This window comes from Marmota monax, unplaced genomic scaffold, assembly GCF_021218885.2.
Source record: "Marmota monax isolate L192 unplaced genomic scaffold, Marmota_monax_Labrador192_F-V1.1 WCK01_AAM20220418_F8-fsc00236, whole genome shotgun sequence".
NCBI lineage: Eukaryota > Metazoa > Chordata > Mammalia > Rodentia > Sciuridae > Marmota > Marmota monax.
The window spans coordinates 1,172,848-1,200,668 of record NW_026693806.1 but is presented as its reverse complement, the minus strand read 5'-3'; the positions used below and the strand labels follow the sequence as shown (position 1 = coordinate 1,200,668).

The window sequence follows — 27,821 nt, the reverse complement described above, 5'->3', positions numbered from 1 at the left end:
TAAATAAAAACAAAGGTATTGTGTACAACTAAAATAAATAAATAAATATTTTTTAAAAAAATAAATAAAAGACGGTAAAACTGAACTCCCTGAGGCTAAGATACTAATAGCAGTGAAGAGATTAGATCCCTCAGTGGATGGACTTCAATATCTATGCCTTTTCCACTGTGCTATGACTTCTACACATTTGTCTCTGCCTCAGTGCCTATTTCTTCCCATTGAAATACAGTAAATTCTCTCATCAAATTACCTGAGGACACATGAATTCCCATTGCTCTAGCAATGAGTACAACAGTTGATACATCTTATTATCATTTTTAATCCAAAAAACAAAGTATGACATCAACTAAGAAAACTGGTCAGATGAATGAGTTTAGGAAAATATACAGAAAGAATGAACTGTGGTCGTCAAGTAAAATAAGTGAAACATTACAAAATATGGAAAGCAATGGAGGAGGAAAAAACTCAAGCTGAGGATTAGTACATGCAGGGCTTCTAAGGACTTGCTTTATCATTGACACATTGGAAAATCCCTTAGGCTGCATGCCTCAGTTTACAGATCTCACAAGTGGAGCCCATTTGTGAGAAGAGAATTATATGAGCCATTAATGTGCTCTAAAACTTTTCAAGTACCATTGAGATGTAGTTAACTATTAAACTGGCAGTAGTTAAGTCTGTTTTGTTTTAAGGTTCTGTCATATGGACCAATGGAGCAGGGTACTCCTAGTCCTATGGTCACAGGAGAGAGGATTCAGCTTTTCTGAAGATATTCTAAGATGCATGGTGCCCATCTGAAATTAGAATTGGGTTTTAAGAAAACATTAAGGTTGTGGGGCTGGGGGTGTGGCTCAGTGGTGGAGCACTTGCCTAGCATGTGTGAGGCACTGGGTTTGATCCTCAGTACTGCATAAAAATAAATAAATAAAATAAAGGTATTGTTGTGTTCATCTACAACTAAAAAATTAAAAGAAAAGAAGAAAACATCCAGGTTCTGTAGAAAAGCATAAGTTTTCCACACTGTTGGTAGATGCTTCAAAGATAATTCTTAATCAACTTTGTTCTCTAAAGAATTTTCTAGAAAACAAAACTGCTCACTATTCGTCACCTGTTTTGTCTTTGTAGTGTGTATGTGTGTGTGTGCACACGCTCCCAAGCGTTCATGTGCATTGCATGTGAAACCAACCCTAATGCAGGTTTAGAATTCTTCAAATTAACTTCATTTTGTGAGGGAACTTCAGTCAATAATGCATGCAAAACTATTAAAAATAATATTTTAAGATAATATTAAGGGATCAGAATGCTAATGAATGGGAAGCATATTTTAAAGGGGGAAATCCCCCATCATTTATCTACCGAAGAATATAAATAGATTGCAAGGAGTGTGATATTCTGATCTGCAAATAGAGTGAAAAAGACCTCCAGTCATGGGAAGGATGGAGAGGAGAGCAACCTTCCAATCATTAGAAAAGTGTCTACCTGCAGTCCTAACTCTTCGGCCAACCATCAGAGGCTAGGTCTGCGCGCACCGTTCAGCACAGGCGGAGCAATCTGGGCGCAAACATGACCAACAACATCGGAAGATGAAGGGGCTGATATCGTGATGCAAAACACAGTAACATTTCGCATTTGTAATTTTCAATTCATTTTTTCAAAAGAGAAGAAAAAGTTCTTTCGACCTTGAAAATATCAGGTCCTGCGCCCCCAATATTCACTCCCTCACAGAGAGACACTCTTCCTACTGACCTACCCAGCCACCCAACCCCATTCACTGTCAATACTGGGTCAACGGAGCAGCCAATGAGCAAAAAAAGTTCCTGAGGGAGTCCTGATATTGATTAAAAGGGCATTTTTTAAAAACAAATCCACCAGCAACACCTTTACATGAATCAAAATTTAAGAACCTTGCTAAAGCCCCATAAAATATGTACAGTGACCACATCCAGATTTTAAAAAGCTCATGGGCACTTGGATTACTACTTTCTCTTTCCCTCCTGGCCCTGGCACTGAAAGTGTTAAAGAAAACAATAAAAGAACAAGTGAGTGTACAGAGTAGGATTTACTGGCATTTACTTTTAATCTATGGCCCTTCACTCTGTAGCTTATCGGGCCTCTGTCAGTCTTTTTCCTCCTTTATATTTCATGAGGAGCCCCCCATGCTGCTACTGAGAGACAGAGCCCAAGTGTCCATAAGCTTTTTGTCAGGTAAAAAGAGAAGAAAAAGGAAAGGAACAAGAGGAAAAGCAAAGCTAAGAGGCATCTATTAGATGTCACTAGGCTTTTGTATTCATGTCAATGATTCAGGATTAGAGTATTTGAAATAATCTTATTGAGAGGAATCAAAAGGCCCACCGAGTGAGAGGCAGCTCTGCAGCATATGGCAAAGGCACGAACAATATCTTATTAAAGATGTGTTGGCTAACACTATTACTTTATATTATATTACAAAACTATTGTGCCTCAAACAGTTAGCAGGATGGTATAGTTACTGAGTGCCATTTTGGGGTTTATTGTGTGGGATCGAGCTATATAATTGCCAGCTTGTCTAGTTAAGTCATTACAAGTAGGGCCCTGGGCATGTTTGGAACTGGAACCAAGCACTTCACCTTGAAAAATGAAAATTCCCCAAGCACTGTTCCCACTGAAAGTGGATTTAACATGTGACAAAGACCAAACGCCACTGTCTCCTTACCCAGAGTCAGTTTCATTAAGTTTACATCCTTTAACATAAGTGACACTCCTCCCCCAAAGAAAATATGACAGGTTTGTTTGCTGTTGTTGTTGTTGCTGCTGCTGCTGTTATTTTGGCTTGATTCCCTTCCTATGAAGAATACACACACATGTGACTGTGTGTGCGTGCACGTGCATACACACACACACACACACACACACACACAGAGAGCTTCACACTTTAGCAGGATTAGAGTAATTAAAATTCTATTATAATAAGTACTGTAATGTTAAAACCTTCATTTGCTTCTGGACAAAGGCTTGTAACTGGAGAAACAGTTTGCAAGGGAGATTTATCTTCATCTCCCACACCTTTAAAGGCACAAGCAACCAAAGACAAGACTGTACTGTTCACCATATTTCATCAACCGCAATAGGAGTACTGAGTCACTTTTATATTGTTCTGGATGGTGTATAGTTACCCAGTTCTAAAAGAGAAAAAAAAAGGGATGGGGAACAGGGGCAAGAAACAGAACTGGTAGTCTATTTTAGATAACATCTCATGCAAACTAAAATGACCAAAATGCCATCTATTTATGCTGGAAGTTCTAAATGGAGTCTTTAAAATCTGGTCAATTTTTATTAGAGACTTTGGCAGGGTGCAGATATTAGGGGAATATGAGGAGAATTTTTATCAATGGAGAGCTGTACTTGGGGAGGTTTTGTTTTGTCTTCAATTCTAAGTGATTCTTTTAGAAAAGTAAAAGCGTGCCTAATATACTGATATATTATCATCACAAACTAACTGTGCAGAGTTGCTAATGTGACACACAGGGGATATTGTACTGCTTTTCTGTGTTTTTCCAGAACTGTTACAAAAGCAAAGTTATGATGACAGGATAAAAACCCACACCATGAGCCGACACCCAGGCCATGTTACACATACACACTGCTGATGCTCTGCAGCTCCGTTAAATACATTTCTTGGAAGTTGTTACCATTATTTCCTTTACAGGAAAACCACTGTTGTTCATTATCCAGTGTCTGCAGAAGTATTATACCATGTAAAAGTACTTTGCATTATGATATATTGTCAGCGTATTTGAAATGCATGTTAATGTATCCTGGTTGTGTATTTGAGAATAGCAGATAGCAAATGGAATATAGACTGCTATTAGCTTATTGTATTAGTTATTTTCTTATCACAGTAGCAAACTGCACATAAATGCATAAGGCTCATCTCATATTCTGAATAGTATTATCTGATATGTGATAAATTTCAGAATGATACTTGCTCACATAAGTCTCATTGCTAATAATCACATATGAATTCCCACTGAGAAAACAAATGCTTACGCACACGAGGGTTAATAAACAACCATAAATTCATGCTCTGTATCGATGCTGGCTTTCCACTTTTGAAAAACTGCAAACCTCTCAAAGCAACCAAAAGGACAGCAATTATTCTGCCTGGGGCAATTTTAAAGAGTGAATTCCTCTTCCGTTTTATTTTAACCCAGCAGGCAAGGTTAGAAAATGAGATGGTAGAAAAGGTTTATCAGAACTCTCAGAAATGCATTCACACCTCTGGTTCTTTGCAACCCAGACAGCTGTTTGTGTATTGTGCACAATGATTATGTTTGGAGATTGGTCCTTCCAAAAGCGGGATGAAGACAAAAATAATCAAGAGTTGAAAGGACAATGAAGGAATGTCATGAAATTCTAGCCAAAAACCTCATTTGCAACATTAATGAAAGTGTATCATCATGTTCATGTTAGTTAAAGACTTTACTTTTAAGGAAGGCAAAAAAAAAAAAAAAGAACATTTTGATGGATTTTGGGATTTACTGCTGATGATAAAAGACAGAAGGAAGTCATTAATTGTTGAGGGGCCCCAATGCTGACACCATCTTAGGAGAATATCTACCCTACCCTGTCTAAAGGTAAAAGATGCATATAAGCATCCTAAGTCTAAAGTTTTACTATAGTTTACAGGTGAACATACATGTGATATAAATATATCAGGATCAATTTAATCAAAAAAGTTAGCCTAGTAGTAAGACTAGACTACCCTCCTCTGAAGTGTCTTAGTTCCGACTTGTTTCCTCTTGGATGAAGAGTGGGTTCCCAGTAAAACTTTTTCTCTGCATGATCCTAACATGGTTAGGTGTTGTGTTCAAATTATGTACATCATGAAAAAAATCAACAGGTAAAATGAACACACTAATATTTTCCTTACTGGGCATTTTATTTCAGGCAAGAGTCAGAAAATAAACCAACTAGTTAAAAATAATCTAGATGCAGAAGATATTAGACACTTATGAAAAAAACAAATGTAAGTTCTTTTTCTTTTTTTTCTTTCTTTCTTTCTTTTTTTTTGTGGGGGAGGAGTGTTGGGAAGAGGAGCCTAGGGTATGTGTGGCCTGAAGTAATTCCAAACAGAAGAGGGTTTTCATGTTACAAAATTTGTGTATTTTTTAAATGTCATATATCACATGGCCTAAACATACACATTTAGGGATTCTTATATGCAAAAAAGAAAGACATGGCAAATCTTAAAGTTATCATAAGCAAACCCCAAATTGTGAGAGGTATATTAACTGACAGACTTTGAAAATCTGTGTTTTAAATATTAGCTTTGAGAGGCTGGAGCTCTGGCTCAAGGGTAGAGCACTTGCCCGGCATGTATGAGGCCCTGGGTTCAATTCTCAGCACCGCATATAAATAAATAAAATAAAATATCTGTTGACAACTAAAAAATAGCTTTAAAAAAATATATTGGTTTTGAGGAACTCAAAACTGACAAGTTACTCAATTCACATTATACCCTGAAAGAAGTGAACCCAATTCACATGAGATAGGAGAATATGATTTGGGAAGGAATTTCATCCATTATTATTTCTATCCATTTTTTTTTAAATCCTGTTGTTAAGAGCTAAAGATTCACAGTACAAAGAACTCAAGAATTGGGTTCCCACTGTCTCTCCTTACTTAGTGATTCAACTATTTCATCAATCACACTGGTGCTAAACTGAAAAAACAAACAAATAAATATTGAGCTTCCCCCATCCTGTGCACTCTAGCCAGGAACATCAGGGCTCTGTGTGAAAGGAACCCTATAGTAAAATTCAGAGAAATAAATGGTTTTGTAAAACTGACTGTATTCATCCTTGTCATCACTCAAAGTTAATTTAGGAAAATAAAGAGTTTTGTGAAATGAATCAAGTAAGGAAGCTAATCTTAACTAACTAGATCTGGAACAGAACAGCAGTCTTTGCTTTTAATATATACAAATAAGGGTATATTAAAAGAAAAAAAGCTTCCATATAGAAAAGGGAAAGTTTTTTATGGGTTCAGAAAAAAACTGGGTTCCCAGTTCAAACTTCCCTATGTGACTTTTGTCATTATCATCTTTTCTGATTCCTACAAAGTAAACCTAATTAAGAACCTCCCTCATTAGTCTTCCAGAAAAATTAGCACAGCTTATGCTAATTACTCCTGCAAAATTTAATAAACTCGTTGAAATGGGAATAGTCTAATGAGGTTTTATTTATTGAACTAAGATAACTCCAAGGAAAAAGGTTAGGACACAAGGATATGCAATGTAGTAATAAAACTACAATTTATTCAATTTCTAAACATGGATTTTTATTGCAAACCTTTTAAATTCAAATATGAGTTAGTGTGTGAATATGTTAAATCAATCTCCACCTTAATTCAATAACTGGAAGTCATTTTTTGCTATTTACTTTAACAATAATTACCACACATAGCCCTTTACCTCAATGATAATGAAATTTGTTGTTATTAGTTTCTGGTCATCGGCTATTAAACATAACACATCTGACTTTTCCCACGTCTGCACAGCCCAAATATCTGGATCACTGGGCACAGGCTGGGTTTTGTGATTCATACTCAAGCCATTTGGCATCTAGCAGAAAAGTATCCCAGCAGTCAACTCCAGATGTACACTTCCTGCCTTTTACCTAAATTTTCTATGAACTTTTTTGAAGTGACTTGATAAATTGTCACAACAGTGAAAAAGAATTTGGGTCCTATTTTTCTGACTTTGTAGCATGCCACTGGAAGAAATTAGAAACTCATTTTCTAAGTCCCAGGACGCAACTGCTGATTTTGTTAACTCTACTTTTTGATAAAATATTCCAATCTGATGGCCCCAAATCACTGACAGCAAATAATGCAGCCAAAATTTAACACAGAAATAGCTTGCCCTGCACCATGGCTGTATGAACAGAAAGCATCTTCTATCTCTCCTATAAATAGTTTTCCTGAATAACCACTGCTAAAAGTCTTTTGACTGATAAAAATAGCAGTGTTCTTCCAAATTCCGAAGGACAAGCAAGGAAGCTAAAAATTATTAGTGCTCAAAAGGTGACTGCGTGTGAAAACTATGCTAAATTCCAAGGCAAGGACTGCCTGCACCCTCAGCTCTATAATTACATATTGTATGCATCTTGTAAAAACAGTCACTACTGCTCCTGAAAGCAGGCCCATAGCCTATTTTTGCAAAATATTCAAGGATTTGCATCCATAAATCTGAAAGCAAATCAGACTCTACGCACATAACAGATATTATGCAATCAGTAATATAGAATGAAATTGGGAACTATGAAATTCAAACACGGTGGCCATCATGTTTCCTTCCTTTGCAGCAATTTCATGAAACCTCCTTCTTCACAAACATTATTTTCTTGTTGTTATTTTCTGTTGTTGTTAAAAATGGAAGTTTCACATATCAGCCCAGACGGGACCAGAGTTTTTAAAACCCTTGGCAGACTGGAGGACAAATAAATTCTGAAAACTCGGATGCAAATAAAAATAGCTCAATGGGGTTTTGCCTATCAACTGGTATCATCGCATGAAAAGATAGTTCATATGAGACGGTGGCAAGAGCCAGCAAAGGAACATATGGTGGGACCTGTGCACAAACACTGTGCTCCAGCCGTTTTTTAAAGTTCTCCTACCTTCAGAGACCAAGATTAACGACACAGTGTTTTCTACTTTGTCCAACCAAAAGGGGGGGGGAAATGAAAAGGATAAATGTCATAAGTAATATCTCTAAAGCCACCAACAGCATAAAGTGCATACTTATTTTGCCTAAATTGTTTGAACTATCCCAGCCAAGAAAAGGTTTTAAGTACCCTACTGGGACAGATGCGAGGCGGCAGCAATAGAAGCCACACTAATGCAATCCAGGTAACACAATCCTGTTTCAAAAACACGGGCCGGCTAATTACAGCACTGCTGAGTCAAGTTTCTTAGCCATCGCAGCCCACAGGAACAGGTCAAATCAAATGTTATTCAAACCACAGTCATATCAACCTTCTATATCAGAGTCACAGCTTAAAACCAAACGAAGAACTTAAAAGCTTAACCCATTCACAAGCAAAAAAGTGTTTTCATTGCGGGTGGCAAGGTGAAGTCCTTGTCATCATTTAAACCAAAAGGAACCGTGTGGCAGAACAAAATACTTAGAGTTTCAAAGTTTGGATGACTATTTGGGCTAGTCCTTTGATCAGAATGCTTTCTTTTTTAATAAAAGGGTAAGAAAAACTTGCTTAAAATAAGAAGTGGTATTTTGAAGAAGTATATCTAATGGAAACAAACAGCATAAAGCTTATATTTATTTTTGACCTTATTCATTTGAAGACTTTTATCTTCCATGGCAGCAAAAGCAATTATTTGAATGGCATACCTGCTCTGGCAGATAAACTTGTCCCCACTTCTACAGGCGGCACGCAACGGCACTGTACGTTAAAACTTTCACATCGCTTAACTTTCAATCAAATATATTATTAGTCACACCTGTATTTTTAATGACTATGACGGAGAGGTATTTTATCAAAGAATCCAATTGAAATGTAATTTTGATAAAGCTACTTGGCAATTGGTATTGGGTTAAAGTCTAAAGAACCACATAGATTGAAATCAACAATCTTTTGTTACGATGCAGCAAAACCTCGAGGTTTTTTTCAGCTGCAAAACCATAAATGGAAGCGCAAAAGAGGTGAAGAATTTGAAAGACAAAAAGTGGTTTATTTCTTTGGTGGTAGTTGCTGCTGTCATCAAAAATCAATATGACCACAACCCCAAAAGGGACTTTTGTGTGACTGTTGATTTCCTCAAGGAGGGGATCAGTCAGTCTTATCAGCAAGACTTTTCAGACTAGCAGAGGATGCTGGCTGTCTCCTGCCTGCCGACTGACAGTATCTATAAAGCTTCCAGGCCATTTAACTCCCGATGAGTAATGCCATGTAACAAATGGTTTATCATACATGTTTCCATACAATGAATTTCAATAATTAAAATGTAAAATGAATATTTGGAATGCAACTCTGCATAATGTGTGCACACACTGATTCAAAATTGCACTGAACGACTAAAACAGATTTATTGTTCTACAGTGATTTACTTGGTCATGTCAGATTAGTAATATGGATCTGTTTAAAAACACAATAATTAAGACAAGCAGGATAAATTAATCAACGTACAATACAGTATGAGCTGCAATCAAACCCTGAAAATAACGGTAGAAAAATCTCGGTTCACAGATCTCTTTAAACTGCTTTTATGCATAAATAAAACCTTAAAATGTAGATGGATTACGTCCAACAGAACTACTGTAGCTAAAAGTGATAATGATTCAAACATTTTTCAAATAAAAGTTAAATATTTATAAGCACCCAACCACATTTCATAAATCACAAACTATTATTATTTTATTTCTGAAGCTTCCTGGCACAGCATGAGGACTGAGCCACAGAAAGTCAGGAATGAAAAAAATATTCCTTTAGGAGCATGAATCAGACACAAGACAGAAGCAATCCAAGAAACAGGCCTCCAAAGAACATTCCGCACGGCTTTCCCAGGGATCACGATCGCTCGGCGCACCTGAAGTCAGGACCAACAGGCAAACTTCGGCTACGTGAATTCCTAACCCTGGCCCAGGAGCCACACGGGCAGGTGTTTCATTATAATCAGGAATAAGAATCCCAGGAAAGAAGAGTGGTCCCTACCTGTCAATTATCACTGGATCTGAGGGAGTCTCATTTCGGTTGCCACAGCTTTTCTTGTCACAACAGCGGCTGTGGAGCAAAAGCGAAAGGATTTAGTACAATCATTACAATGTAAAATCATCATTTAAGCAGACAGAAGGTTCAAATTGCTGGGTTGCAAATGCTAGAATTACCACAAAGCCATACCTGGCAATCAACGGATCCCTGGGACAGAAAATTCTATTTGGGTCACCTATGGGTTAATGACCAGGCTTAACCTCTCCCTGAACAGAGGAGAAGGGAGGGAGAGGGGCTCTCCCAGAGCCACGAGTGACAGCCCTAAGATGGGGTCTCTCCATCACTGCCCGCAGTGTTGGCAGAGTTCAATGTGAAGTGCATTGTTATTACATCCATCCAATGAGAATAGTCAAGGTTGTGGGTGGCTCAAACGTTCTTCCCTCAAGATCACACTAATTGTGTGGAACGCGTCAATAATGAGATATGAGTGATTTCTCCCCCTCCAGTCACTCTGTATTAAGTGGATTCCTTTTTCTTCTCCTTTCTCTTTTATGGGCGGCATCTCCTTCAACCCCAGCCTTACCCCAAATCCTAAAGTAGTAACTGTTTGCTTTTGAATCATCTGCATGAGGATAGAGGCAAAACATAATGATTAAGACAAGGGAAAGGCAACATAAAGGAAAGTGGGGTTCACAGGCACAGTCCTCTAGGTTGGGGGACAACACTGGCCACCACTTAAGTGTTCTGGAAACCGTATGGACGGTGCATCCCATGTTACCACAGCCCTGACAGTGACCACTCTTGATCAGGTCAAAAAGAGAAAAGCCATGGGCAAAGAAAGCACCCATAACCCAAACCCTACCCACTTGTGACCTGAAGGCTGCTGGTGTTTTTTGAAACTGAGAAGCTTGTAAAGGATGAAAGATTCATGTTTTTGAAAATACCCGTGGCTAGCAGAAAACTATCCATTGGAGACTTCTTTGCAAATAACAAACGTGTCCGCTTGCTGGTTACACCCAGAGTTACACTATGGAAGCACATATTAGTTCAGTTAAAGTGGGGAGGTTATCCAAGGGTTAGACTTCACCATACACCACAAGCAAAATATGCACTTTTCTCTCACCCTCTTACACGTGCTTGGGTATACACATACACAAACACACACTTGTCATTTAGTGAACATGCAGCCCAAATTTAGAAAGATGCTGGAGAGAATCAAACATTGAACTTCAATTTTAGGAGCCACAAATATTCTATATAGGGAATCTTTCACCAAAATTGGGAAGTCTCTTTCCCCACTGTAACTATATCTCAGAGAAAGTGAATCAGCTAATTTTATTTGTGCCTCATGTCCTCAGAAAGCAATGGTAAGAATTCTATCTCCTTTGTCAAAGCCCAGCTAAAAACCACTCCACCCACCTGATCCCTTTCCCTTTCTGATTCAGAGGGAACTATTTCCTCTAGGCCTAAATTCTGCTACACCAGTGCTTTGGGTATGGAAAGCCTAAAGTGTCCTGATATTTAAGAGACAGATAAGGGAAAAAGAAAGAAAGAAGCACAAGTAGCCAGAGTTGCATGTTATATATATATATATATATATATATATATACATACATATTCTTTTTTTTTTTAATTAAAAGCTAAAACTCCCAAACAACAGAGATTAAAAATGCTGGCTCCGGAATGAGACAGAGGTACCTATGATGCCTTGAGCAAGGGACTTCACCTCACAGTCTTAGTTTTCTAGTTGGTCAAATGGGGCAATTTGGGCACCCACCCCTAAGTGCTCAAGCACAGATTTGAGGAATCAAGACATAAAGCCTGTGCCCTGTGTCTGGCCTACTATGAGCTCTAGAAGGGCAACTTCACTACCAATCCCTGTGCCAGCCTCCTTCAGCTACCTCTTCTCCAAGTCTGAGCAAATCTGCCCTGAACTTTGTAGAGGCAGCCAGTCTCCAAAGCCAGGCCATCAACAGAGCCCAAATCTCCATTATTTTGGTTGGTGGGGGAGGGAGGATGGATAGAGGGAAGGGCCTATTTCTTCTCCATTTTCTTTTTCAAAAACTGCCTGTGAACGATACAAGTCCCTGGTGGTCACACTCTCACAAGGTCCTACCTGGATGAAATGCTCTCTCAGGCCTCTTCCAACAGCCCTATTGGATTCTTTCCCTCTCTACTGCCACCATCATCAGCCAAGCCACTTTCATGTCTCTCTTGGGCTCCCACAGTGGCTTCCCACCTAGTCCCACCATTGCCACTGTGACCCCTCCAACAGCCAGAATGATCTTTTGAAAACATCCACGGGACATGTCACTTCAGTGTTCAAGGCCTTGGAAAGGCTTCCCAATGCACTTAGAACAAATCCATGACTGGGTGCCATGCCAGACCACCTCCCCACCTCCTGCCCCTTCTCTCCAGCTTGCCAAGCTCCAGCCTCACAGTCCAATTTCAATCCCTCTGATGTGCTGTGGGGGCCCAGGCCTAGGCAGGCCTCTCTGCTGGCCAATCCCATCTCCAACCCATCCCCAGTCAGTCAACCTCTCCATGGCCCTCAGAGCTCAGCCTACTCCTCCATCCTCAGAGAGCTTTGCCCTGACATCCACTCTTCATCTAAATTAGGCTCCTCTAGAGTGTTTTTCTTGTAGCGCACTGGAAACAATGAAAATTACATTGTTGGGTGTGTATTTTTGCATCTTTTGTTAGATTTTTCTCCCTCTCTCATTCTCCTTCTCCTGTAACTCATGTGCTTCATGAAGAAAGAAAATGTCAATTTTACCTCCCTAATGAGTAGCATAAATCCTGGGATTGAATAAGAAAGCTCAAGTATTAGGTAATCAAAGGAATGAATGAATGAATGAATGAATGAGTATGACATGCTAAGGGAGAGACAACCCAGGGGAATAAGAAATGACAAATAAAGGGGCCAAGTGACCCTCCAGGTAGACATTGCTAAGGGAAAGAAGGTTCACTCCACACCACACAGCTTCTAACCCATTCCCCCCAAACAAGTGCCACACTAGGCTTGAGGTGTGTCCCTGGACTTCAGCATGGTCCTCATCTCCTTAAAATTAAAAAACCCCTGAGAGCAACCAGTTACACTGAACCATGCCTCTATGCTGTGCCCCGAGGGACCAAGGCAAACAGGCAGATGCAAAGAACGGAAGTGTGGAAGGAAGGATAGAACAGGAATGAACGAGGCAGATTGAAGAAGAGGAGAATACAAATGAAGGGGACCAGGGTCACTTAATGCTGATAAAGAGAACTTCATGAACAGTATGAAGAATAGCTCAACAGGCTTCCTGTTTCTTGAATCACTTCAATGTATCACACAGGCATATTGTGTGTGTGTGTGTGTCTGTGTGTGTGTGTGAACACATGAATGCATGTGTGTATATGTACGTACCAATATTTGTGGAATATATGGAATTCTATGCATCATTAAAAAATAAAGGTGGGGTCTGATGTGCTATCATGGAAAGAAAGTGTACATTGTATTGTGAATTGAGAGAAACCAGTTGCAGAATAATGTGCATAGTATCATCCCATTTCTGGAAGAAAAATGAAAGAGTGCAAGAGAAAGGGAGGGAAAAGAAGGGGGAATTGTTCACTAGCCTGGCTCACCCCTCACTTGGCACAGGATTCTAGACACCTCCCTTTGTCCCTGACGTCCGGAGCTCCCAAGCGCCTCAGCCTGCCGTACCTCTCTTGGAACACTATGCATGTATTTCATATTGATTTGTCTTCTTTTGTGGTCTATCTCTCTCACTTGAATTTAAGCCACACAAGCACAGAATCTTAGACTGTTTGGTCCCCCTCTACATCCCCAGCAACTGGAACTGAGTCCAGCACACATGACTTCAGGAATCATTTTCTAATCAATTAATAGGATCTTAAAAGAGTTAACCTATGGGCAGGGGGTGAAAGAGGCAATGGGGAAGACTGGAGGAAGTTTTATTTTCATGCTTTTTTAGTGTTCTATTTTGTGTTGTAAAATTAGTTTCCTAATAAAAAATTAAAAATCAACCACCATTAGGAGAAAGAAGGTCTTTCTTAATGCTAAGCTGCCGCCTAGCCCTGTGGCTTCCTAGATTCCTCCATTCCCATGACAGTACCTCTTGTCCGTTGGGTTCTTCCTCCTACTCAACTCAAAAGAAGAAAGATGGGCTCCCATCTCTACTGCACACAAGACAGGCATTGACCCTGGAGGACCAGTAGTTGAAAGGAGAACAAATTCACTGATGCTTAAGGCATAAAAGGCCTCATACTGAAACAATCCAATAAATGAAACCGCTGTAAAGCACTTTCAGGGAAAAGTCACTGTGTTAATAAAAGGAAACACAGTACTCATTATACCTCATTACCCAGTGAGACCCTCATTCATTCACAACCCTGTCTTTTAGGCTCCTACTATATACGCCTGCATGGACATGGCATATGCTCCCTAAAGCAGGCATCTTGAGGGGGACGGAGCTTGGAGTTTCCTAATTTGCTTTGTCACCAGAGCAGGATTTCCAAAGCAGGCAGTTGCCACCGCTCTGCTCTTTACATCCCTTCCAATCTGCAACCCAAGTAACAGAGGAGAGCCATGTGGCCAGCCACAGCAGGGGGTCTCTTGCACCTGGTAAGGTATGCACATGGTGGACTAGAGCAGCAGCCCTTTCTCCAGCAGGACCACCATCTCCCAAACAGCTCTGCACAAGCAGAGAAAAGCAAACATAGAAGCCTCTGCCTTAATAGCCTGACACAGGCGGTGAATTTCTAGGGAACTGACTCACAGCTTCATAAATCAGATCAAGACACACCTAAATGTTCCCTAATCATGGGACCTGTGGATCCTCATCTTGGACATGGAACTTCTTTCTCTCAAGAGAGACACTTGCAACTGGAGAAAAACATCATTTCAAACCCAGCTGCACAATAAGAAACAAGATGTCTTCCCTACTAGCCACGCATGTGGTGCAAGTCTATAATCCCAGTGGCTTGGGAGGCAGAGGCAGGAGGATCACAAGTTCAAAGCCAGCCTCAGCAAAAGTGAGGAGTTAAGCAACTCAATGAGACCCTGTCTCTAAATAAAATACAATATAGAGCTGGGGGTGTGGCTCAGTGGTGGAGTGCCCCCAAGTTCAATCCCTGGTATCCCCCCACCCCCAAAAAATATGTCTTCTGTACTTAGCTACAGCAACTAAAGAATGAAAATAGATGAATAATCTGATTAAGTTGTAAGGGTGGCTAGTTTCTAAGGAAGCCAAAACATAAAGAGGCTCTTCTATCCTCTATCTCCCTCCCATCTCTTAAAGTATAAAGGTCCAGCCTCTGCCTCACCTGGAACTTCCCCAAGGATTCCTCCTGTTGAGCATCTGTGACTCCCCACCCCTATTTAATTCTTCAGAAACCTATTTAATGGTTTAAAAACATTGTCAAGTTTTCCCAGTCTCAATAAAGCAAAACCACCAGCCCAATAAGCTGTCATATAAGACCCACCTCCTACTTGAACCTCCTTTCTTAAAGTGTTCAGTGAACTGGCACTTTTCTGGTGCTCTTCTGAGTCTTCACCCCCATGTGGATCTCTCCAGCACATGTTATATGGACAACTTCCCTTTTTGAGATAAGTTCTTTTTATTTCTTGACCTGTGTATGCTCAAAAGGTTCTTTTTCCTAATCTCCAATATGCCCTCGCTCCTTGCTAATGTGATTATTCCTCAAAAATGTAGCCACAGCCTCTTCTCTTTCTACACGTTCACTCTTACCAATCCCACCTGAGCCCATAACTTCAACTCTCACCATGGGAAAAAGACCTGTGAGTTGGTTACCTTTGACCCTTTGACTCTCTTTCCTGGTCCAGGCCACAGGTCCACCCAACTGCAGACCACTCCACACAGAAATTCTGCCTGACTTCCAACATTCCTTCATGCACCTGTTAAAATCCCTCATCCAGCTCCCCGCTCCTGTGATCACCTACAAGTATTTAGTCCCTCTTCTGGACAGGCAGAGCTCTCTACCTCAACCTTTTATCATGTTCAACCCTTTCTAGGGTGAAGTCTAGTTGTCCGCTTACAGGTCTCAGCTTCCAGGTGAACTACAGCTCTCTTACTGTAGGATCCATCTCTATTCCTTGAAGATTTGCACATAGAAGATGCTAAACAAATGAATGAAGGCATCCTTAACCACCAAAATGGGAATGCACAAAGTCTTTTCTTGCTTCAATACATAGTTCACTTCCTTTCAATAATCTCTTGTCATCATTCACCCTGAGAAATGATGTGTCAATATTTAGCTAAACAGTGCAGATATTGCTGATACTGCTTCCATTAATACTATATACTACTAACAATAATAATAGACATTCATTATGGACTGTATCAGGCACTATGATAAGCAATTAGAAGGATTACAGCATTTAATCTTCACCACCACATGGGAAAGTTAATATTAAAACCTCAAAGAGAGCCCCAAAGGAAGCACAGTGTATACAGTATGTCACCCAAGTGGCCATGGCTCAGACCAAGGGCTAGGCCAACTTCTCTGAAGAGCCAGGCTCTAGTGAGTGTCTAAAGGAGGAAATCAGATTAAGCCAGTAAAAGAGGAAGCAAGAAAAAGCACATCAAGGTACAGAGCTAGCTTTGAGAACACTTGGTCATACAAGTAACCAAGCACTAAAAACTGGAAGAATGCTTTCCTAAATGGGGAACCTACCCACTGCCATTGTCCTGTGTACTACAAGTGGAGAAAACCTACTTCATCTAGCCTTCCCCAGATCACTGAGAACTAGGTTCACCTACTGGGCAGAGCTCCTGTTTTCCAATCACATTTAAACACTGGATGTCAGGATGCCTTTAGAAGCAAATCTCTTCTAGAATCTTACTCTAAAAAGTCATTCATGGATTCATATTATTTGAAGAACATCACCACCAGGTATCAGTATAATGTAATCGGGATTGGTATGCCAGATGCCGATTCACCAAAAAGGCAGAAACTCTCCCAGAATGCTGCAGAAGAGCTCCATGTCATCAAGCAAGAAAGGTTTGTCTCCAAGTGGTAACAATTATAATCCAATGGTGGCAGTTCTTTTAGCCAACTCACGCAATGGGGTCAGCTTTTCTATAGAACACAATAGGTTTTAAAATTTGCAACACCTCAGATATAATTCTGTTTTTCTTTTTCTTTTCTTTTTTTTTCCTTTGCTTGCAACAAAACAGAATCATACCAAGCCCTTTCTTGTCGATCTAAATTCTGTGTCTCCTTTACCATAGCCAACATACTATAAATATACAGCTTTTGTGACATCAACGCAAAGTTTTATTGTGCAGTTAGCTTTGATAGAAAGCACTGCAGAAAGTTGTTTAGAAATTAAATATCTAAAACAAGCTATTTTAAAATCCAGGGCCCTCACTATTTCATGTCTGCAATGAAGAAATTTCATCTTGGGGAGAGCAAGCTGTCTTTCACACCATATGGCTAATGGTGGTGCATAGCAATTAGCCAGGCTGATTAATGGTGAACAGACTCTAATTTTATGCTTATAATTGAGCCTGCATTTGCACCCCTGGTGCAAATTCAGCACATCCCAACTTCCACTTACAACAGGCAAGAAATCAAGAGAAATAGGATGGTGTGGAAAGTGAGATTTTTTTTTTCCTAAAGCCCCCTAAAGAGCATCAGATTTGCAATTTAAAAGACTGTTAGCCACACAATAGATGACAGGTTTGTGTAATGGGGTCATGGCGGCCTGGTAAACAAACAGTACCCCTTACACATCTATAGGCAGCCAGGAAAACTGTAATCTGTAACATTAGCAAGATGACATTTTGAATATGGCTTTTCCCTCTTAGCCTCCTGGTACAAACAGCATCGTTTGCCTTCAGTGGCTTGAGAATTTTATTTTTGCTATTTTTATGTTTCTGAAAAATAGAGAGAACATCAGCAATAAAGCACACCAACCAGCATAATAAAGCACTTTGGACCAATGAATTTTAAAAACAAGAAAAATATAAACTGCATTAATAGAGGGTAGGCCTGTGTGTGAAAGGGATAATATATCTTTAAGTATTTCAAGAACAGAATTATTTCTAGCATAGACCAAACGTGCAGATACGAGATGCAAATCTATGATGTATAGATATTATTTGGCCTACTGGTTGAGATCCATCTTCCTGTCTCTTTTCTATTTTGCTAGAATCACACATAGAGGAACACGGAAAATTCAGTCTAATGACATGCTAATTGTAGGAAGCTAAAATAATAGAGAGATGATGGGAAAACAGGAAGACAAAGGAGGTCACATTTTAATGCTTTTCAAAATGGATTTTTCTCATTTAATTCTGAGAGGTGCAACTCAGCTTTATTATACAATCATTATATGAAGCATAACCCTAATTTTGGCCTCATCATAAAACAAATCCATGACCACATTTTTGGATTCTGCTACTGCTTTAGAGAAAAACAACATATTTTTGGAATAATTAACAAGTTGTACAGATCACTGAAGTGGAAACTTGTGAAAGTTCTATATATTTTGAAATAATATATTAGAAGCATTTTTTTTGAAAAGGAAAAAATGAAATTTTTATAGACATGGAAGAAGTTAATATTTGGGATTTCACTCAGGAAGCACATTAAGCCGTTGAGTTTTATTTCCACCTGTAGAGTCTTAAGATGGCTTTCCCCCACAAGTCCATGAGCAGCATATAAGGGCCACCCATGCTGAGGTGGCAGCTGAAGTCCCAAACCAATTGGTCAGTAATAGTAGTAGCCAAGCACGCCTTATGCCAGAAGGAGGCTGTGTAGCTAATAAAGCAATTAGTAGCCTCTCTCTGATGCACAGTGGCATCTAAATGCTTTATCCAATTATTCAAAATATATTGGGAGCAAAGTGCTGGTATTATTTTACAAAGAATAAGAATAGGAGTTAAAAGGCTATTCCCTGGTCTATTCTCTCACATGTGGAGGTACCAAGGGTCTCATCCCTGTTTTCAAATGTAGCTTTAGTCTGATTGCATGCAAAAGTAAAAACATGAGTAGGATGAATTTTTGGACTTTTTAGGGGTTCATCTTTGCTATCCTTCCAAAGGCTCAAAGCTCACAACCTCTAAGAAATATTCGCTACAACATCAATTACAAACAAAGCAGCTAAGAGATAAGATGTAAGGGGGAAAAAAATCACATTCAGTTTAAGGAGAAATGATGTCTAAGTACAGATGTTCATTCTGGGGGTGGGGATACACTTGACCACTGAGCCACCCCACCCCAGCCCTATTTTGTATTTTATTTCGAGACAGGGTCTCACTGAGTTGCTTAGCACCTTGCTTTTGCTAAGGCTGGCTTTGAACTCACAATCCTCCTGCCTCAGCCTCCCGAGTCGCAGATAGTCATATTTTTAAGTGGGAGAATTAAAAAGTAAAAACTATAACTTTCAAGTTTACCCAAACAGAAGCCTCTGTGGCTTCAGTAGAATGCTTATTCATTTTACTAACAATGCAGTTGAGTGCCTATATTAACATTAAAAGGGTTATATTGTATCTTATTCAATTGAAAGGAAGAAAGGGAGGACAGTGAGATATCAAAATGGAGTGGGTGTCTTTCAGAGCAAAATCTAATAAATAATTGAGAACCACTCTTACACGTGACACATGGACTGCCAAATACTTCTAACAATTCTTTTCAGATTGTCGATCAGAAGCAAGATAAATGTATACCCCAAAATCAAACTGAGCTCACTTACATTTGGGATACTAATTCATCTTCTCTTGGCTAATTAAAGAGAGAGACCAAGGTTTTTCTTACCTGCACATGATCTCATGTGTGAGCAAGACTCGGCACATTTCGGGGTTCTTGTCTTGGCCTTCATACACTATGGCCTGAAAGCAAAGGTATGATTTTTAGCTATGAATGGAACCAAGAAGCAGAACAAAAATTATCTCAATCAAGGTCGCCACTGCTGAGGACCAATTAGCCCTTAGGAGCCAGAACCTTGCTGAGCTGATGGTTTCCAAAAACACTATTCAGGATCAACCCAAATTGAATGGAATAGGATATGTCCCTCTCTGTCCTATCAACCACCTTATTATGATGCACATCTTTGGATCAGGGTTTGTGATGGACTTCTGTTGTCAAGACAACCATAATTCTTTTTTCAATTCAGAATAAAAATAAGCCTAATCAATAAGAAGAAAAAAACCCAGAAGACTGAATAGACTGAGATACTATTTATTTAAATTACAGAAAAGCATACAGTTGCCTCTTGCTTTACTACTCCCAGCCCCAAATTTTAGGGTTCTAGTGGGGAGCAGGAGAAAACAAGTGTGGGTGAAGCTAAGGCATCCACTCACTGACTGCATCCTTTTACAAAGGATTCAATCAATCAGGGAAAATCCCTCTTCCCACCATAGACTAAAAAAAAAGGCCCTCTCACAGGGTGCACACCCACCCAAACAGGAATACTTGCTAGCATATGCTGGGTGTGGTGGTTAAGCCACAGAATTATCTCCCTACATTACAAATTGCCTCTCACTCTCAAAATCCCAAACCACCTCACCAGCCAAGATGTTTTTGTCTATTTTTGTAATGTGTGCACAAACATTTTGCTTCCACAAAGGTTCCCTTAGACCTCAGCTTCCTCACAGATCTACATGTTCATACCTGGCCCAAAGAAAAACACAGGGCTATTAGCAACACAGTATTCTGCACAGGGATATTTTTAGCTAACTTAACACTGCATCACTGAATAATACTAATATCACACAGCTTCAAATCGTTAATAAAATTACTTTCACACATTCACATAACCCTCAATTTCTTGGTGACAAAACTTAAATTAGCCAGAGACTATTATGTAGCACATAAAAATGCTGCACCAACTAACTGGTAGTTGGCTCTAATTTACTTTGTTTTTGATGCTGGAACATTCAGAATATGCAAATGATGGGTACAGATTAAGACCCAGTGTGTAAAGATCCTTAGAAGAGATCCAGGCTATTATATCTAACCAGGTGGAAAAACAAACTTTGCAACAAAGTAAAAATTGAGGAGGAAATATTTCCCTATCATTGGCCCAATCAGAATCTTTTTTTACAGCTAGGCTATCATAACCATATAGGGTTTTTAAAAAATATTTTTACTTTGACATAATAGTAGACTTACAGAAAAGTGGCAAGAATATGTAAAGAAGTCCAGGATATTTGCTGCTCAGAGTCCACAAATGCTTGCATTTCACTAAATTGGCTTTATTCTTTTCCCTTTCCTCCCTAAAAAAATGTTCAGTAAACTGCAGACATGTCCTCAATATTTCAGCCTGTATTTTCTTAAAATGAGGAATTCTCTTACATAACCACCATACAATTACCTACATCAGAAAATTAACATTGATACAATACAATAATCTAATCTCTGGACCTTCTTGAGATTACCAATTACCCAATAATGTCCTTTACAGCAAAAGAAAAACCTATACTAATCACCGCATTCAGCTGTCATGTCTCCTCTAATATGAAACAATTGTGAGCCTTTGAATTTCTTGACATTGACATTTTTGAAGAATACGGGCCAGTCATTCTGCAAAACATCCCACTATTTGGGTTGATCTGAGTTTCCTCAGGCTCAGATTAAAGTGATGTACTTCGGGGTGGGAATGCTATGGGGGTGCTAGGGAACCCTCCCTATCAGGTCATGCTGTCCACCAGTGCCACTACTGGCAACCTAATCTCTGACCATTTGTTGCCTGCCATTCACCAGAGATCATCTGCCAGGTTTCTCCACTATAATGTTATCACTGTACCTGCGTAATTCCTAACTATCTTCTGCAGAGATAATCTACATTATGTTAATAACTCTTATGCCTCAAATTTTCATCCACTGTTCATAGCACACAGATGATTCATTCCTTTTTTTTTTTTTTAAATGAGGGTGCTGGAGATCGAACCCAGAGCCTTATGCATGCAAGGCAAACACTCTACCAACTGAGCTATATCCCTAGCCCATTTGTTTCTATATTCTTCAAAGACCTTTTCAAATTCCCAAGAAGTTGTTTTACTCACAAAAAAATGCATTAATTAAAAATGCTCTGAAAACCAAAAAAAAAGTAAGCCTGCTTTATTTCCTGTAATCATAGCTGAAAAAAAAATTCTTAAAAAACAGTAAATTACTGATTAGATCTTATACATGGTGCTAAAAAATTCTAATGACGCATTTCTGCTAACTCCCATCATCACTAAATTCTTTGTATGTTCTCTTAATACTCTTGATAACCTTTGTTCCAACTTTAATATTTATCCTGCTAAACTAAAACAAGTAACTTGGTAAATAAATTCACAAATATTGGTGAGGTTTCCCTTACTGTTAAAAAAAAAAAAAAAAAGTTGAGAGAAGAGGGGAGGGGAGGGGAGGGGAGGGGGGATAGTAGAGGATAGGAAAGGCAGCAGAACACAACAGACACTAGTATGGCAATATGTAAATAAATGGATGTGTAACTGATGTGATTCTGCAATCTGTATATGGGGTAAAAATGGGAGCTCATAACCCACTTGAATCAAAGTGTGAAATATGATATATCAAGAACTATGTAATGTTTTGAACAGCCAACAATAAAAAATTAAAAATAAATAAATAAATAAATAAAAAAGTTATTTTGTTGTGTTTTTTTTTTTTTGGGGGGGGGGGGGGTCCGTTAACTAGATTTTCTTATTCTGATTAGTTGTAAATGATATGAATATTACTTTATTGAAGCTATGATTCCATTTAAATCAGTGGGCCCATGATATCTGATTAAAGTTACACTGCACTGCAAATACATGCCCATTCCCCCAAGCAAATAATATGGATCTCCAGAGGTCCCATATTTTCTCTTTGGTAGCTGCACATCATTTGCTGAAGGCCTGGAGTCTCTGTAACACATCTCTATACCAAATACCAAACTGCCACTTCACTTCTGGCTGAAGAGTCAAAACAGAGAATCTTTCTCCAAATCAAGCATAGAAAAATGAAACCATGAGTGTGGATTTGCTTAGAAATAATTAGGAACTCTGGGGAGGAGTGAAGCTTGAAGTTTCTGCTCTCCTTCTTGCACATGGATAGAAGAATACTTCTCAACACTTAAAGGCAGAGAGAAAACAGTTGTTTTGTGACTTCTGAAATAAAAGCAAAGCAAAACTTCATCATGGACTAGGTCTGAAATCCTGTATCTAAAGTGAACTAGAGCCTCACTGTAAGGGGGGTTAGCTTTCCAGTGGAATTCAAAGACAAAGCCACTCCAACCCCACCCAGCAGTTTTTATTACTGCAAAGGCTTATTAAACACACACACACACACACACAGTCATCCTATGGATCGTATGGGCCCAGAAGTCAACAATGCAATGAGATCCAATATATAATGATATGATAAACTTATTTGAGTTAACATTTCCGAGACAGAGTGGCAGCAATAAGACAGGCTTAAAAATGTCACCAAGTTCTCCCTTCAGCTTGCACCCCCAACTGAAAGCCCCTCTTCAAACTCTACCATCTATATTTAGCACGCACACATCAAAACTGGCTCAGAGTTAAGCAAAGCTTAATGGGTTAAGCTCAGAAGGATGGGGATCCTCTCACACCAACTTAGGGGAAGTTTCTGCCATTCTTCCTAATTTAAATATGCACTTTGCAGGGTCTGAGTAAAGCTGGTCCAGGCTGGGTCAGCTGGGAGATCCCAGGAGCATATAAACAGCATTGACTATTTTAAGTGAAACCATTTTAATAGACAGCTGGTTTAGGGCCCAGACAACGGGACACCAAGAAGAAGGCTTATTGTCATCCTCCACAGTAAATCATGTGTCTGCTCCCTGGGAGGAAGGTGTCTGCTGTGAGAGCGGCAAAGACAACAGTGGTTTAAATAAATCAATGTGTTTATCAGAAGTGAGGCTGAGAAGCCTGCTGCAAAGATGGGCAGCAGAGGGAGAGAAATTATACAAAAATATGTTATTTAAATAAATCAATTGACGGTGAATCAAGTTGAGGTTTGTAACTTAAGAAATAAAAAAATACAGTATCAAGTGAAAATGATGTTGACATTAATCCTGCCAATGGCAAATAAATCCCTTAAGGCAGTAGGAATGCATGTCCAGGAAGAAAAGTAAAATTGTAAATAGCAATAAGTTTATCTCAACTTGAAAATCCTGGTGACATTGATAAACAAAGTAGAGCAGATTTCTTTTTCTGATGCACCAGCCTTCTCTTTCTAAATAGTGTCCTCTAATGATCAGTCAGAAAATGAGATAGAAAATATTGCATATTATTTTTAATTCCCTCTTTCAGATTGAGGGGGGTTTTGTTTGTTTCTTTGTTTTTGTTTGGGGTTTGCTTTTTTTTTTTTGTAATGAACTAAATAAATTTTTTTAAAAAACCAGGAGCTGTTAAACTTTCACATTCTTATGCAACAACAGTGCTGCAAGTTTTACTGGTAGAGGATAAAATACCATCAATTTCAAATGCTCGATTTAGAAGTTAACCTGCAACATCTTTCGAAACCTGTTGCTCAAGACACTAAGTGTGCCTCAATTGCCACTGTTTTAGAGGGCACCTTTGAAGTCCAGATTCACCCTTGCTTTTCTAAAGTATCACCGGCTCTTAAAAGTGAACTAAAACTTACTCTGGATAAAGACCACACAGTAAAACGAAAAATACTCAGTGAAAATACACCAGGATCACACTTCAATAGGATGCCAAAGGAAGTACAGAGAATTGAGCAGGGCTTCTCTTTGTTTACTTTTCTAATAGTTTTAACTCTTTGTGTTCCAGGCCCCCCCCCCAAAAAAAAAGGAGCAAGGAGAATACTTTCTACATTGGCACAGCAAAATCTGAAAGGCTTTTAGAAACAAAATGCTGAGCCTTTCTTAGTTTGCAACCAAACAACAGAAAACTTCTCATCTTTAGTTTAAAAAAAAAAAAATGAAGGAAGAGATAAAGAAAAAGGAAGATTATCTAAAACTAACAAAACTCGTACTTTTCCACTCAAATCAAAACTTTGAAAATTTTACTCTTTTTCCCATACACAAAATAAAAGGCCAAATTTAATTTGTCACCTTAGAGACTAAGTTCATGGACATACAAAGTACCTCCTTCATCCAGAAGTGAAATATCCTCTGAATATAAACTGTCAACATGCCTTTGGCAGCAAATTACAGAGAACTGAACTAATCAAAAAATAATATGAACACCTATAACATCAACACACTATAATAATCATCATCACATTCAACCAAGTTGCACTGCTTGTCATTTAAAAAAAAAATCACTAGCTGATGTGGTCCTAGAAATTACTAGTAGGTAAAGAAGCCCTAGTTAAGAATTAAACTGTGCCAAAGAAAACCCTACAAACCTGACATTTCATAAACAATTGTGTCAAACAGCAATATGACATTAATAGTGGGATAAACTAAAATAAAAAATTATTTTGCTTCCATTAGCAACTTCTCTACTAGTGAACAAATCACAAAGATGTAATTTCAGCTCAACAGCTAAGCAGGCCCATTTTCAGAAGTGAATTTGGAAAGTTGCAAAGGAATTATATCATATTCAGTATGCTGTACAGTTACAACACAGCCCTGAATAAAAAGCCAATGTGTACCCAATGTAGTGGGCTTTAGAATGCATTTCTCCTGTCACAAAGAAACAAAATTCCTATGCTATCCAAATGCCCCAGAAAAAAAATTTTTTTAAATAAATCATATCAATTCCACATTACATTTCTTTTCCTAACAGTAATAAAAGATATTTTGGTCATTTGGTAACTGAATCTACATCCATATTAATAAATACAATTGATTTTTTTCCACCAATGAGCAATGATAATAACAGAGCAATGATAATAATGATAATAATAATAATAATAAAATAATAATAAGAGAAGATAAGTTATTAAGCACTTAGTATGTGTCAGTCACTGTTCTAAGCCCTTTACATGTATGAATTAATTTAATTTCCACAGCAGAAGTTCCAGGTGAGTACTATCATTATTCCCATTAGTCTGGTTCCAAAAGCTTATATATTTTAATTACTTGCTAAGACCAAATCTTTCTTGCTCAACAACTATGTCAACAATTCACCAATGTCCAAACACTCCTTCATCCCTCTCAGCAATCTAAGTAAAGACAGACATAACAGACTGTATAGTCATACAAGTTCGATAAATGCATCCCTACTAATATGTTCGTTTTTAATGCTGTTCAAACATTCACATGGAAACAGCTCTAGCGTAAATATCCCCGAACAAATGGCTGTATATTATCCAGGAGGGAGCAGTTGGACCGCCAGACTGGGGAAGTACTAGGCCATCTGGCTCCGGCAATCTCTCCAAAACCATCAGCTTTGTTTTCACCCCCAGACTCCAAACAACACATTTTCCACTGTGATGAGTTTACATTTTCCCAAACACAGGTCCTGATCATGCATAAAAATTCCAAACTTCTTCATTCCTCTATGTGCAAGGAAATTTAAATCACCTGCATTTTTGACATGTTACCATAGGAGACAGAAAGCTGCTGAAATGTGGCCCTTGATTACAAACTTGGTCCAATCTTTTTTTGTTTCTTTCCCTAAATCTGTGGAAGAACCTCTCTGCTGGACTAGTGAATTTCTTGGGAGCTTACTGATATATTACAAATGTGTTTATCTACCAATGAAGAGCCCTAAACTGAGAAGGTTGTTAATCAAATATGCATAGCTGTGGCAGGATATAATAAAACAATCAATAGGAAAAAAATGCACTTGCATCAATAACTTAAAGTACTGGGAATATCAAAACAATATTTAAAGAAGCCTGGCTGGGAGAAAGAATCTGACAGCATTTGATTATTGCACCTTGGACCCCCCACTGTGTGTCCCTCCAAAGCACATCTCCCACCTTTAAATCCATACATACAAAAGTTTAAGATGATAACTGTTTTCCCTTCTCAAAAAAAAAAAAAAAAAAAAAAAGCTTTTGTTTGGGCAGGGAACATTTTGTTTTTGATAAGTTTATGAAATTTGATATTCTTTGAGTGTCACTGAAAAAAAAAATGTCACTCTTGAAGCAAGATGGTAGGAGGGGAGATAATAATGTTTTGTTTTTTAACTATTTAATGATAAATACCTCACTGAAACAATCCCAGAATGTAATCATATTACAAGTAGTAGACCAAAATCTGAAATAAGGCATTTTGAAACTCTGACCTCCTCTGCTGGGTTCATCTGAACTTCTGTAGTAGATACTGTTACTTGGATGCAACAACCATAAACTTCTGGATCCTACAGGGCTTTTTTGCATGATCACTAATAGAATACCAAAAACAGCAATGACATGAAAACAATCTATTTTTGGTCCAGCTAAACTTGGTTTTGAAAACCCTTCCCAAAAGCAAGACTTTTATTTTTCCAGTTGGCGAACAATATTTTTAAGATATTATGTCCTATGAATTTTACAAAGAAGTCTTAGCTGTAAGGAGCCTCAGAGCCTTACACACTCACTTCTATTGAAGCTTCTCCTTTCCTGATAGAGTCCAAAATTAAGAGTCATTATCCAAAATAGTCTAATAAGACACTTTGAAAAGGTGTGAAACTCTGTGTCATATCAATACATCTTGGTTGATTGAATACATTTCTGTTTGATCTCAATGCTGCTAACTCAAGATCAGGAACAATCTATGAAAATGTAGAATGCACAGATAGTTTTGCATGTTGCCTGCCCAAGACTTCTTTTGAATTTTAATCCCAGCTTGGGAGTTAAGGATATGACATCATACATACAAAGCTATAGTTCTACAACAAAAATGTTTTGATAAACCAGCAACTAAGAAGACACTTGAATAGTGGCCAGATATTCCCTCCACAATTTATGATGTCATCAGAACCCCTCACATCACCAGAAGTATTTTACTCTACACTCTAAAATCAAAATCTGGAGTCTATCAGGAAGAATTTCCCAGGGGGAATAAAAGTAACCATTTAATTAGTCAGTTCATATCAAGCCTTATTTCTGATTGAAAGGTCCACTGTGTGTTTAAGTAAAATAAAAAAAATGAAAGAAATTTAAAATCAGACTGGGCATTTAATTATAAAATAATCTCAAGCCAGATGAGGATTTACTGCTTTACTCTCTAAGGCTACATATAAATAT

At 38.5% G+C, this 27,821-nt stretch overlaps 1 protein-coding gene across 8 annotated transcripts in view; it reads right to left on the bottom strand.

Annotated features, from left to right (window-relative positions):
- Ebf1 (EBF transcription factor 1) overlaps positions 1–27,821 on the bottom strand; it is a 379,326-nt gene that overhangs the window by 345,202 nt on the left and 6,303 nt on the right. For all 8 annotated transcript variants that reach the window (XM_046462212.2, XM_046462213.2, XM_046462214.2 and 5 more), the window contains exons 5-6: positions 19,482–19,555; positions 9,705–9,773 (exon numbers count right to left, since the gene is read on the bottom strand). In XM_046462212.2, the coding sequence (XP_046318168.1) occupies positions 9,705–9,773; positions 19,482–19,555 (143 nt within the window). The remainder of the gene's footprint in view (positions 1–9,704; positions 9,774–19,481; positions 19,556–27,821) is intronic.